General features: G+C 33.7%; 1 protein-coding gene across 2 annotated transcripts in view; it reads left to right on the top strand.

The window, feature by feature from the left end:
* SHANK2 (SH3 and multiple ankyrin repeat domains 2) overlaps positions 1–14,114 on the top strand; it is a 348,938-nt gene that overhangs the window by 139,257 nt on the left and 195,567 nt on the right. For both annotated transcript variants that reach the window (XM_082761588.1, XM_082761589.1), the window contains one exon: positions 4,979–5,092. In XM_082761588.1, the coding sequence (XP_082617714.1) occupies positions 4,979–5,092 (114 nt within the window). The remainder of the gene's footprint in view (positions 1–4,978; positions 5,093–14,114) is intronic.

Here is a 14,114-nt window from a genome sequence, read left to right as displayed (position 1 = left end):
TTAGGTAAATGGCACTTTTTAGCAATAACTGAACAATGGAATCAAGGTACATAACATGTTCATACTGCAGTTTGAATGGAAGGGACACTATTACTGTCCCTTTCAGATTAAGAAAGAAATTCTGAATTTTTCTGCTTTTTACTGTGAGTTACAGAAGGCTTTCAGTTTACATAATTCCACCTCTCACTAAAAGTATTGAGATATTCAGCTGCTCATGATTTGCAAATATACTTCCTTTTAGCTCTGATGGCTCTTACATCAGCATAGGCTTGTTCAGATTTTTCAGTATGTTTTGAACTTTGCATTATTGCCATTGTGTTCATTTATTTTTTTCTCTTGGTTGTAGATTTTTTTTCAAGAAGATGATCTATCATTCCCAATCCGTATCATCATTTCTTTTCCCAGGAAAAAAGAGTGCAGTTTATACAAGCACCAAAAATTGATTGTAGATATTGTGAACCAGTTTCAGATATACCCTGTAACAGCTATAGAAAATGGCTTGTATTTCATTGTGATTTCCATTAAAATTTTAGCAAATAAGGGTATCTAGAATAATTAATTCATTGAAATTTCAATATTACAAGATATTTGAAAATTGTTTGCACCAAAAATTGATGGAAAAATATTCTTACACCCAATTTCATTATTATTGCATAATAAAAGGAGCTATAATGTGGAAGAAAACAGCTTTTTTGTTGTTGCTGTTTGGATTAACGTGAATTTTGGATAATATATCATGTAGTTAAGCTGTTTGAGATAAGGATGTTATGTTAAAATTAGTTATAATATATACGCCATCTGTAAACTTAGAGAAGAGATAAAACATCTTATACTAGACTGGCATTATATATAATTTCCTTGTTATTTTTTGGACTTTGGCAAAGCAGAATCTGACTGGTATAATACTTTTTTTTAGGTATAATACTTTAATGACATTAAAGTATAAGATCCTGATAGACATCTGCATATTTTCATGTTATTAAACTTTTTGGTATTTATCGGATTTTGATTTGAACTTTAGTTCAATTAATTAAACATAATTCTTCTTTTTAAACTATAGTTTTGTTATGAAAAGACATAACAGAATTCACAATGTTATTAGAGCATTAATTTTACTCTTGTAACATCAGATTCTTTTTTGTAATTCATATGGTGTGTAAAGAGACTGTGGCCTTCTCTTGCCATAGCAACCACATCTTTTGTTTTTACTGAAAGAAAAGTAAAAAAAAAATAAACTTGAAATGGTAAAGCCTAATTATTAATTTTGGGAAAGTTATCCTTTTATTTACCATTGTTATGTCCTTCAGAGAGGAAATGTTGATTAGAAAGTCTCTTGCTGATACCAAATTATCTATTACAGCATATCTCTTATGAGCTATTTTGAGAGAGAAAGTAAAGAAATTAAGGCCACATTCTGAAAAAGCTTTCATGGGTACAAAAAATATATAGATATTTTTTATTTATACTTTAAGTTCCCCATTACCTACACTGGAATGCATGAAGTGTTGCCAGTTTTTATGTAGAAATGTAGATTGCAGATGGTTATTGCTCCTGCTGAAGAATTTCTTATTAATGCTGAAGAATTTTCTTATTAAGGAAACCTGAGATTTATTAAAAAATATTATTTCAAATTTCAATTATTATTATTATTTTTTGGTAGGACAGAACCTACATCTTTATTTCAAATTTTGTATTTTGAGTATTAGGTTAAGTATGTGTTTTTCCTGTATCTCACCAAAAATTCATCTTGTATTCTGTACATCAACCATATTGCTAGTTTTTCCCCATGTTTACCCCTTGTAAATATGTATCTGTGTGCCTTGTGCAGTTCCATCAGGTTTTCGCCTCCTTGCTTGGAACCCATAAAGCTGTTCTTCCTTAATAAGAAGTCCAAAGGCCCAGTTATTTTCTTTGTAGATGTAATCTCTCATCTTGAACCAGAATGTTGAAGGCTGGCTGCATTCTGGCAATACCTCATTTTCTCTTCTTCCTCTTTTCCATAGATGTTATGTCTTCAGGCATGTCTAAGGGTATTACTGCTTTGCTCTTGCTGTTAGCAATTGCTAATATTTAATAGTTCATGCAATAATGATCTAAAGTGGGAGTGTTTTTGCTTTGCACGTCCACTTTTTGCCTTGCACTCACATATAGACTTAAAAAGCACATTCCTTCTCCCATCTTGACTTCAGTGTTTTATCAGCTGCTAACATAAACTTTTGAAATTACTTTATGGGTGTGATGTACCCAACTTCTTTCTCACAGCACAAATGCTTTTTGGAGATTGAAACATTAATGTAATTTGGAAAATCAAAATAGCAGATCTGACAGATTAATAAAATACTGAATTAGGGAAGTCTTTCTTAATTGCTAAGTAGTTTTTTTTCTTCCTATCTTGCTGGTTTGTGGAGTGAAATCAGGACTGAGATTTAGAAATGAAAACTCTCCTCAGTACGTGTCTTTTGCTGTCTCACATTTTGCAGTTTCTTTCAGCTGGTTGGAATCCTTTATTATTTGAAGTTAATCATGTATTATTTGAAGTTAAATCAGTGTACAATAGGATGCTACAATACTTACAATATCTATATGTATATTATTAATTATGTCTTCCTACTTTATAATCTCATATGTAAGAAATACACTCTATTCTTATGTGAACAAAGGGTACATTGTTAAAAATGAATTGAAAGCTGATGAGTAGTTGGTATTGGGTATATGAACAGGCTTCTGTTTCATGTAACATTGAGTTATCAGATTTACTTTGGGTAGTACTATACACAACCTTTAACAATTTTCAAGAACACTTGGAATTTATCAACATGTTTTTCATTAATTTTGCCCCAAATTTATATTAATTAATACTTTAATTTATGTATTATTTGTTTTATTAAAATCATTAAAGCACAGATCCTGTTTCTTCATTTTGACTTGCATTTCAATGTACAGATGCAATTTTCTGCTTATGTAAACATTAGCAATAGGTCTTAGGTACCTAAAAGAAAAGGAATGCTGAACAAATTTTATTTGGCTTCCATGGCACTGTGGAATTGTTGCTGTCTTCCAAGCTCAGTGCCCTCCCACATTAGCTCTTAACTTCCTAGTTGGCTATAGGTTTCCTCACATACATGAGATATATTGAGAGATACTTGATAAATTGTAAATTTAAAACCCATCCAGATTTTGCCTTAATGGGTGTTTCCCGGGGTTTATTATGTACTTCTCACTGAAAGTGATCTGTAAGTATGCAGTTCATGGAATCTGTGTATCTGAATGTACAGTAGAAAAGAACTTAAAATTGATCTATTTAAAAATATTTTTCTGTCAAATTTCTGCTAATAGACATTCATGCTCTCTAGGCAACAGCACAAATAGCTTAAGATTGCGTTAATGACAAACTAGATAAATATTTAATTTCAAATGCAGCTTTGTAGATCCTGATTTTTTAGACCAAGCTTCTTACTACTACTTCAGTATTATACTATTAGTATATCTTACTACTACTTTAGTATTATCAGTGTATATATATATATGTATATATATATATATATTTTTTTTTTTTTTTTCTGCCTATCATCAATTTGATTTTTCATCTGACTCTATGGCAGTGCAAATCAAGTTCAAATTCAAAGCCATTGAGTCACAGCAGTTCCACTGATACAGAATTCAATTGCATTCAGGCTTGGGGACTACAATTTTAAAGCTTGATAAGGCATGTTTTAACAGTGCAAAGAGTGCTCATGTTGGAGCTCATCAAAATAGCTCTGAGCAAGTTAATATCCCTACCATACTGCAATACCCTGCAGAGATATTATTCCAGGTCCTGAAAACCATATGCATATGTTAGGAAAGAGATGAGCTTGGGCTAATTAGCCTTGATTTTCAGCAGGGCCAGTTAGCTTGGCTGCTTAGCTAGCACACTGCTAATGGAGCTGTGCCGCTTTAACTTCCACAGGCTTATTTTTGGTAGCTCAGGGACCTCTAGACTGAACATTGTGTTTTGTACAGATGTACTCTGTAGACCTGTGTTGTACAACCGAGCTGTTCCCAATCAACCTATTTAGAAGAGCTACCTGTATTTTTATTGGTCTATAATATCATATTTATTCTAACAAAATAATATATAGTGTTTTTTAATAGAACATTTATGTTCTTTCAATCTAAAATACAATGATTGGTAAGAACTTCAGCTCCAGTTGCTGACGAATAGAAACATACATTTTTATTCTGCAGTCTTTTGTTACAATGTTTGTTATGTCCTAAGATTACTATCAAGGTAACTGGTACTAGAGTAAAAAGCTTTTTCTTCCTTTGGCAAATCATTCTGCTCCCTATTGTCATTATCTTCTACTGAGAAAAGTCACAGAAATGTTTCAAAAGACTGTATATTGTGTATCTCACCTACAGGATATTCAAGTATATGTTGTATACTCAAACCATTAAATCATATTACTTGACCTACATTACAAATCTCTGGAGCTACCCACTAAATGAAGTGGTATCTTTGCTTAGGAAGTATGAAACATATGAGAGCTCTCTCTCATATATATGCATATGCATCTCTTTATATGCATATAAACAAAAACCCAATTCCCAATTTCAATGTGGGTCCAGTGTTACAAGACTTTCAGCACTTCAGGTTAATTTGAACAGGCAAGCAGAATTTTGGTATTAATGTGGCCATACATTTATCCCTGATAAAAGCAGGAATGCAAAAAGTGAAAATTGAAAAAAAATATGTCAGGGCCCCAAAAACTTCTGACACGAATGGTTTTGGGAAGGGGTTGCAAAGACTGATCAGGAAGATTCTTAATTTAAGGTTACTCTGTGCCCCCTTTTGAGGCACTGGAATTTGAATTATTGTACAATGTTTGCTCTTACAAACATGATAGTCAATTATTATTGAATGTGTTATGTAAATAATCTTGGTATTTATATTAGAAGACAAAAAAGTCTAATGCTTCCTTTGTGTCTCTGTGATTAGTTTTAAGCATTGGTGAAGGTGGATTCTGGGAAGGCAGCACCCGGGGACATGTTGGATGGTTTCCTGCAGAATGTGTTGAAGAAGTTCAGTGTAAACCAAATGAAAGCAAACCAGGTAATCATATCAAGTTCTTGTTGAATTCTAACAATGACAAATGTGATGTATCTGGACTAGCAGCCTAGATGGTAATGTGTTATACAGCAGTGCTTTTATGCAATATTAGAAATTGGAGAATTAAATAAAGCTGAGCTGCTGAATTAAAAAATAAAGATGGGTATATTGATTAGATTTTACTGGATGCTGTCCAAGCAAACAGTCTTTCTAATGAAGGACTATGCTGTGAAGTTCTGCAAAAGCTCTAACATAGCAATGTATTCAGACATTTTGTAAAACATAATGCTGTGTTTTATTTTATACAGTATTGGAGAATGACTAATTAGATAAATAATAGAAGGAAAATTGGTCAGTTGTCTCCCAAACTTGAGGTAGTCATAGAATGTATTAATCTCTTTTTCATGGGAGTAAGGTTCCCTCTGTTGACCTTTTTGCTAAATTTTAGAGGCAGCATCCATTAGGGCACGTCCCACTACAACCTTACTGATTAAAAATGAAATAGAATTCTCTGTTATCATACGCTTCAACTGCCATAAGTAAAGGAAGACTGACTTTAGGCAAACAGTCTTTACTGTTCATGTATAGTAAAAGAAAGAAAATATGTACACTGAAGCATGTTATTTTAAGAATTACCTAACATCTTGTAATTTCTCTCCTTTTAAGAATTAAGATATGAGGGCATACTCTCCAATTAAAAGCTCATTATAAATGAGCTCCAAGAATATAATTAATGTTCTCCATGAGTGTGTGCAGTTTTAATTTAACTATTGATGTGTTTTGGATCTCCGATGTATTAAGAACTTCCTGGCAATACACAGAAAATACACTAAAATTTATATATAGTATTGTTGATTCATGAACATTATTATTTTATATATGCCATTATAAACTACACAGGCATACTTTTTTTACTTCTTGCATGTGCACTAAATAGGGGTATACGTGTATGTATAAACAAGATATAATGAAATAGAATTCACTGGATGAGGTAATTCCAGGGTTGTAAGGATTTGAAAATGTTTGTAAGATTTGATAATAATTTTAATTTCCTTGCTTACAATGGAAGCTGAGGTAAGATGAACATGAAAAAGTAGATTCTATAATAAGAAAGCTTTAAAAGAATGAGGGAATGAGGCATCGAGAACACTGCTCTAGATAACTATGCACTGTATGGAAAGGTTATACTTCCATTTCTCTTTTGAGAAATTAAAAAAAAAAAGAGAGAGAGAGAGAGAGGAAGAGGCAAAACCAAGCTTAATGTTTGAGAGAACAGATTTAGCCTCTAAAATAGTGAGAATAGTTGTGATAGTTGTGTAGCTCCTGAAAGGGCTGAAGAAAAACAAACAAACAGAATTTAAAATCATAGAAGAATATTAAACAAAAGAAAGATTGAGGTTGGAAATGGAAAATCTAGGAGCAATGAAGTTCTCAAGTACTAAAAAGGAATAACAAGTTGAATTTCCAGTGAAATTTCAGTTTTTGGAAACACTATGGAAAATGAATAAATTCAGTCTGTGTGGGACATGAGTTATGGAAGAGCCACACAACTGTTCTGAAGATCCTTCAATAACATCTTGTGGCCACTTAACTGAAAGACTTCAGAAAGACATCTATCATAAACATGTTTCTTGATTCATAGCAGCTCTGAATTAAATTTGAATTGTGCATCTGTGTCCAAATATGAAAAAAATATCTGGGAAGGGGCATTAAGTGAAGTTCTGAAATATGAAAGAAGTTTTGCATTACCTTTAGTCATATACAGTGGTTTTGAAAAAAGAAGGTAATCAAACCTGTTTGTCACAAATCCTTTAAGCTCTTCTCAAGAAACAGTGTAGGAAGTAAATTCAATATATTATGATTGTTTTAATATGTGACAAGGTTGTTTGCAAGCAAATATTGCTTTGATCAGACAAAGTAAAATGCAAATTAAGAAGAAAAATGTTGTGAGAATAGCAAAAGGATTACCAAATCTGAAAGTGCTGAAAGAATATCAACAGAAACATCTTACAAATTTTCTGACATGAAATTATGAAAACTTATGCCATGTGTCTGGCAAAACTCAAATTTATACTTACTGCATACTATTGTCTTTCTGATTGTTCTTGTATTTGTTTCTTGTTTAATGTTAACACTAGTTAAAGTCCTTAAATACAATATTCTTCTTCTCCAAAAAAGAAGAAAATGTAATTAAACAAACTTGAATGGGCACATTTTCTATACCTTTGAGTGCATTCCTGTATTTTGCTGGGCTCTCTGGAAAAAATTTAGGGTTCTGGCCTGCAACTAGGGCATAAATGAGGTACATACTTCTGTGTGCGATGTGATAGAAGCTGGGGCTGTAAGTGTGAAATAATATGTGAAATGCACACTATGCACCATATTATTATTGAAGTATGGTATAGACTGAAAGCAGCTAATCACTGAATTGCTCAATGTAGTCAGTTTCATTCCTTTTGCATAGGAAACAAAGGAAATGAAAGAAGAGAGCTTTACAAGCAAAAATCAGTCTGTACTCCCTCCGAGTACAAATGCAAAAGTAATTTAGAAAAAATGTGTTAAGCATGGTGAAATGATTAGAAATTAAATTAGGTCTGCTGGGACTGCTGAAAGAACATCAGCTGAGAAACATCATAAACATGTGGAAGTTGCAAGAATTTGCATCTTGGACTTTGCAAAGCAGCAGAACTCCTTATGATAATGATTTAGTAAGTAGATCGTCTTAATGTGTAGGAAATGAATTTCAAACTCAGCTCTTTTCAGACCAGGACCAAAGCAAGAGTTCTTTTCTACAAATGAGATTTAGGAACATTTCTTCAAACAGCTTCCCTTTGCTATTAAGTTTGAATAATTATGTTTAATAGTAGCTTGTCATTTGCACACCATGAATGAAAGAAAGAGAAATAGTTCTTGGAAAAAACAAACCACAATTAAACACTACATGCCCAGTAAAACTGGCGGGCAGGTGTTTCGTGTCATGCTGATGTATAATCTCACTTGTAAGACATGTTCAATTTTCAGGGAACTTCATTGCCATCCAGACTCTTCTGTGGAAGTAGGCAGCACATAACAGCACCTGGTTCCTGTGATCTCTTCAAAGATATCATGCTAGCTTGGCAAGTTCTGTTTTCCAAAAAAATTCATATTGACTGGCATTAATTCTATACCCCTTCTTTAATCCTTCATTAATTGAGCCTTGTAGGAATTATTCCATTATTTTGCTACGATTGATGCTAGGCTTATAGGCTTTTAATTATCCAGCCTGTCTCATTACCCTTTAATAGCACTGGCAAAGAACATGTTTTCTTTCAGTCTTATGAAGTTTCCTTGGTATTTCAAGACCTAATGAAAAACGAATAATGACAAGGAAAATAATTATCAGTGGTCTGCTAAATTCCTTTGCTTGCTTTTTCAAAATTCTTAGGCACAAAATCTTTGTACCATCTCATTTTAAACAGTGTAGCTTTAGTAAGCAGTTTTTAACATTCACCAGTAGCTTTGTTAGAGTCGAAAGTATTCCTTCAGGTGAGATTGAAGTATTCCTTCAGATGAGATTGATACAGCATCTTAATTTTTTCTCCCAGAACAAAAACACAATACAAATGTTACATACCTTTTCTTTCTGCATTGACAGTTTTCCTATGTTATTTAGTTATGAATACATTCCATTCTTGATTTATTTTTTTTTATATTCCTAAATATTTAAAAATATACGTTTTTCATGTGTGTCAAAGTGTTCTGGGTGGATTAGAATGATGCTCTGTGCAGGAGAAGCTTCATACATGTTAAATCCAAGTTAACTGAAATTTATGGAAATGTGAGGCACTACCGTGGGTTAACGGACATCTTAACAGAATTTACTAGCTAAGGGGTACAGCTCACAGAATCAAAAGTCATCTTGAATCTCTGGCAGCAATAGTTTGTATCCACCAAGAATGCACTATGACATAGCTTTAATTTTTCTATCCATAGAAGAGCAAGGCTTCCTTTTACTCATTTACTCTATCCTTAAAATTTGTTTTCATTCTTAAAAATATTAAGAATTGCTGCCTAATACCGTCCAATGGAAAATGATTTACAGAAGAATAAGTTGTCCATAACATCAGTTGTCCACCATCAATGGAAGACACAATTTTTTTCCTCCTACTTAAGTATAAGTATTTTCATTTGTTTTTCTTCCATCATAAGGTATTACTCCGACTTAAGAGATTTGCTACAAATATGTTTTTTACTGGACTTGTGATTTTATATTCCATGTCCTTCAGCACTCAGATATAGATAACCTGATTGCTTGTAGCTGAAGTATTCATTTAGTTTTCAAGCTAGAAGTTATCTTTAATTACATTCCATCTTTACTGTATATTATTCCTTCTTGCTATGTTCTCTCTCTACTGATGTGCCTGTAGAACTGTTAGATTTTACAGATGATGTTGAAATGCAGGCAGACTCAGCGTGTCTTTTAGTAATTCTCACTTTAGTAATTCTCTTTCATCTCTTGGCCTTCTCAGTGTACCTTTCCTTGAGTTCCTTGCTCATCTTTCATATCCTCTTTGGGGTGATTTTTCACTAAGTAGCAAACTCCGTGCTTTTTTCTGTCCTGTGGCCTTAGGGTACACATTATACATAGTTGTAGCATGTCTAATTCAATGAGTGAGGAGAAGATGTGACATTACAAATCTCTGTGCTTCAGATACCAGTTGATTTCCTAGCAAGTTGACTTTATTTCTCAAATTTTGTCCTTTTCAAATACACATCTTTTATTTACCATTCAATTCAGTTTAATAGCCAAGTTTGTCTAAATCCTGTTTTACTTGTCCTTCCAGTTCTGTACAATCCTTTGTTTCTGACTTATACTTACTGCTCAGCTTCTCATTTTCTATCCATCTTTTTTTCTTTCCTTCCTTCTTTTTTTAACTTCTTTCTGAAGCTGCTCTACTAAATGAGATGGAGTGTTTTGCTTTGTTTATAATAGCTTCATAGATACTATTAGGTTTTTGTAGCCATCTTCTTAGCTGGTGATTTTTAGACACCTGATGAAATGTTCTGGAATGACTACCAGTTTTTATATTCACAATATTTCTGTCTATTTTACTTTAGATGGTCTTTACTTTTCTAAGATTGTACTTCACAATGCTCTCTTTGCATGTTCCTACATAAAATCTAGACTGGGATTTTTCACCTGGCAAAGTAGTGCTTTTTCTTCTACTACAGATAGAAGTCAGAGACTTTATCTACATTAGCAAGTAGTCCAAGAGGTGGAAAGCAAATCCAAAGAATGAACCCAGCATCTGTAACACTGGAGTCCTGGGTGTTTATTTCAGACTACTTCTAATCCAGGCATGTTGATTGAACAACCACCAGTGGCATCTTTCATTTAATTTCCTCCTAAAAGGATCCAGTTTGCAAACTCTAAGGCTGCTCAGTCTTGTGGGCTACAGCAGAGTAGGCAGTACTTAGAAAGCATGTTCCTGGCCCAGACTAAAATGCTAATATAGACGTTCCCATGCTGACCTCTAGTGTCATTGATGCTCAGAGCAGATGCTACCTAGCATCTAAGGTGGGATTTCTGCCTCCAAATGTCTGTACCTAAACATTCAGCGTAGCTTGCTTCTGCGTTTTCAGCAACTTGAAAATACAGTTTTCCAGTAGGTAAGATTTTTCGGTAATAAAATAGTTCCTTTACCTGTTTCTTTTTACCTATGTAGCCATGCAATGATGTGGATGTGAGCATCCACAAAAACAGTGTTCTGTTTTATGGTGAAGATCAGGAATATGCTACCCACTACATTTTTGTATAAACTGCATTCCATTTCAACAAAAAGTGGGAAAAAATAATCTATCCTGGAACAAAGAAGTCAGTGTGACGAACTAGATCTGAGTTGGTTTCAAGCCAATCCTCAAAACCCAGGTGATTTAGGAGCTTGTTTTAATACTAGTCAACCAATTCTGACAACTCTCTGTAGCTGAGGATGCAGATCAACTCTAGTTTTTGTCTCAAGTAGTGGAAATTTAAAGAATGAATCTCAGCAAGTTTCTGCACTTTAGCTTTGCTGAGCAAAGCATTTGTGTTTCTCAGTAATGATAAACAGCAGTTTGGGAAAAGACTTCTAAATGAATCATCACTCTATAATAATACTAATTCAGAAGCCGAGGTAACTTGAGAGTTGTTTTTGTCTACACACTAGCTATAGGGTGGAGTAATGTGCTTCCCACACAACCTGGTGATGTGTGTTCTGTCTGATCAAGGCCAACTTAAAAGACACTGCAGACTTCCAGTCCCTGCTCTTCTGACCAAGATGTAACAGAAGTTTCTTACTATAACAGTAGTGTTTGTAGGAAGGATATCTGTCCTTTGGAAGACGGAGTCTACCAACTGATTTCACTGGTCAGATAATCCCTCTCAAATTAAGAGTGATTTTCTTTTGCTAACAGTATGAGCTTGGTTTCAAGAAAGAGTAAAATAAAGATTCCATGATTCCTCCAGTTTTTGAGAACACCATAAAGCAAAAACATGGAATAATTATTTAAAATAAAGAAAATATAAGCCTAGATCTAGAGCTAAGCCTGTCTGCATCTTTATCTCTGAATAAGTAATTTTTAATTCATAATATTTTACTGTTTCATCTCCTCAGCTGACATGCACTTCATCCCTTTCACTCTGATTTTCATTCTTGCTAAGAGCCACTTAGGAATAACTCTAATCAGTTGAAAAGGAGCAACACAATTCTCTAAAGCATTGAAATAGGCTAAAATTAAATTGCACAGCAATATAAAATTAAACTTATATGTTAGGAAACTCAACATTTCAAATGCATCTGGGATTGCTGATGTGTGAATTCAGACATGCAAGTGCACTTTTTTTTTTTTTTCTTTTCTGCTTCTTGCATTTTTTTCTTCTATGTCCATCTAACAATAAAGGATAAAAAGTGCAAATTCTGAAGAGTGTCTCGAAAAGAAAGCAGTTACCATTATAGTACCTTCCTTTTACTTCCACAGTTTCCTTCACATATTCTGCACAAAATTTCAGTCCATCTAATGTGAAGAAGTAACTTTCAAAGCTTGTGAACATATAAAGAAGCCAAAACTTTCTAATGTTACAAATTACTTAAGAAGTATGAAAAAGATAAAGGTATATAATGAATGATTTATTAAGTGATCTAAACTTCTTAGGAATTTAAGCCCTGTTATTAAAGACAGGATACTTGAGCCTGTGGCAGAATTTGAGAAGCACCGTTATGCAGTGTACTAACAATCTAGAAATAACACGTAACTTTTGGATTCCTCATTGTTCTTATGAAAACTACACAGACTAACACTTTTTTTTTTTTAACCATCAAAGTCCAGAGTCAAATTTTTTTTTAAATGTTTTAAACCAATGTTTTTTTTTTGGTTCGTGTTTTAACCAATCATTTGGCATATCTCCATTGTTATTAGGCAAAATCCATAGCTTTTTCCTTCTGGAATTTTGCATCATTTCAGATTTTATTAAGAATTTATACATTTATATTAACATCTCTCCCCTGTACTAATAGTTCTTTTTTTTTCTTGGTTAGAGTTACTTGCTAGTGTCTTATGATCTTACAATCAAATATATTTGGCCTTTGCTCTTTCTGTAAATATCTTCAATTATAGTATGTTATATTATAGTAGGAGTAGGGTTTGAGCTTTTATTTTTTTATTCTACATCCCCTCTTCCCTCCCCCCCCCTTTTTATTTTTTGAAATACTGCTTAATAAAGATTTGCTGATACACCTATATATGTATTATTTATTTCAGAATATAACTTCTGTTAAAATAATTCTGGGTATGTATTTGGATTAAATAAAGTGTGGTATTTCATTTAACTCATTTCATTTAGCATAACCTAAAACTTTCTTTAGAAAACCATTTGCTTAAAATGGCTGACACAAAGCAAGGCAAATCTTACGTGTATTCAGAAAGTGTTGGTAAATCACCTTTTCTTCTGTATTCTCTGGTACTAAATGACATATTTATTTTTTTTGCCCCTCTTATTTTTAATGGTTCAGATTAAAGGCTTGACAACAGAGGCTGAAAACTCTTTGAAACATTCCCCAATTATCTAAGTTCAAATTCATAATAATTTAAGGAAGATGATAAGAGTGTCTCCTTATAGTAATGGCAGTGCTGGAGATGTTCAAGAAAATGATACCTAAATAGCAGCACCTGGTAGATAGTCCATAGTCTGATCTTAAATTACGTCACTGCTTTTTGCTTTCATACCTGCCTGCAACAAAAGCGAGAGGAAAGTGGCCTTTTCCAGCTTGCTAACAGATCTGTGAGTGCCTGATGGCGAAAAAATTACTTGATAATATACTGCTTGATGATAGTAACTGAACATTGTAGAAGTAGTGTGAAAACAAGCATGCTATTTTGATTCATTAAAAAAAAAAGTTATTACATTACATACCAATTGCAGCTTTTATTCTGTAGTGAAAACCATGTAAGTGGTTTCTCTTTCGCCAGAAAGCTGTTAATTTTTTTACTGGATTGGTATCAAAGGGAAACTCTGGCATCTCAACTTGCCATGTGAACTGTTAACCACAGCTGGTGAGGTAAGGCTTTTAATTTCTTCTTAAGGGGACCATTTTCTCTCTAACTGGCATACCTTTCTTGGGCTGGATCATCTCTAGGTAGGCAGCCCCAGACCTTTCCAGTATCTCAGGTGGCCTGGCATGTGGCCAGAGAGCTTGCAAAGAAGTTATTCTACTGGGGTTATTCATACCATCTCCTTTCAATTTATCTCTGTCTCACTCTGACATCTCACAGGTGTCTTTTTCTTAGTATCAGCCACTCCATGTTCTGCCTGGAGGGCAGAGTCAGAAGGCACCAGTTAGGAACTGCAGCAGATTTTCTGTGGCATTGGTTTTAAGGGTTGGGCTTTGAAACGCGCCATGCCAGGGCTGTGCTTACTCAGACAATCAATATTGCAGAGTGTGTTTATGTACTGAAGTGAAAGAATATCACAGTGATATTGATAGCCTTATTTTTCAAACCAGGAACAGAT

Source organism: Aythya marila, assembly GCF_965140915.1.
Source record: "Aythya marila genome assembly, chromosome: 5".
NCBI lineage: Eukaryota > Metazoa > Chordata > Aves > Anseriformes > Anatidae > Aythya > Aythya marila.
Note: the sequence above shows the minus strand (reverse complement) of the source record. Positions and strands in the feature narration are given on the sequence as shown.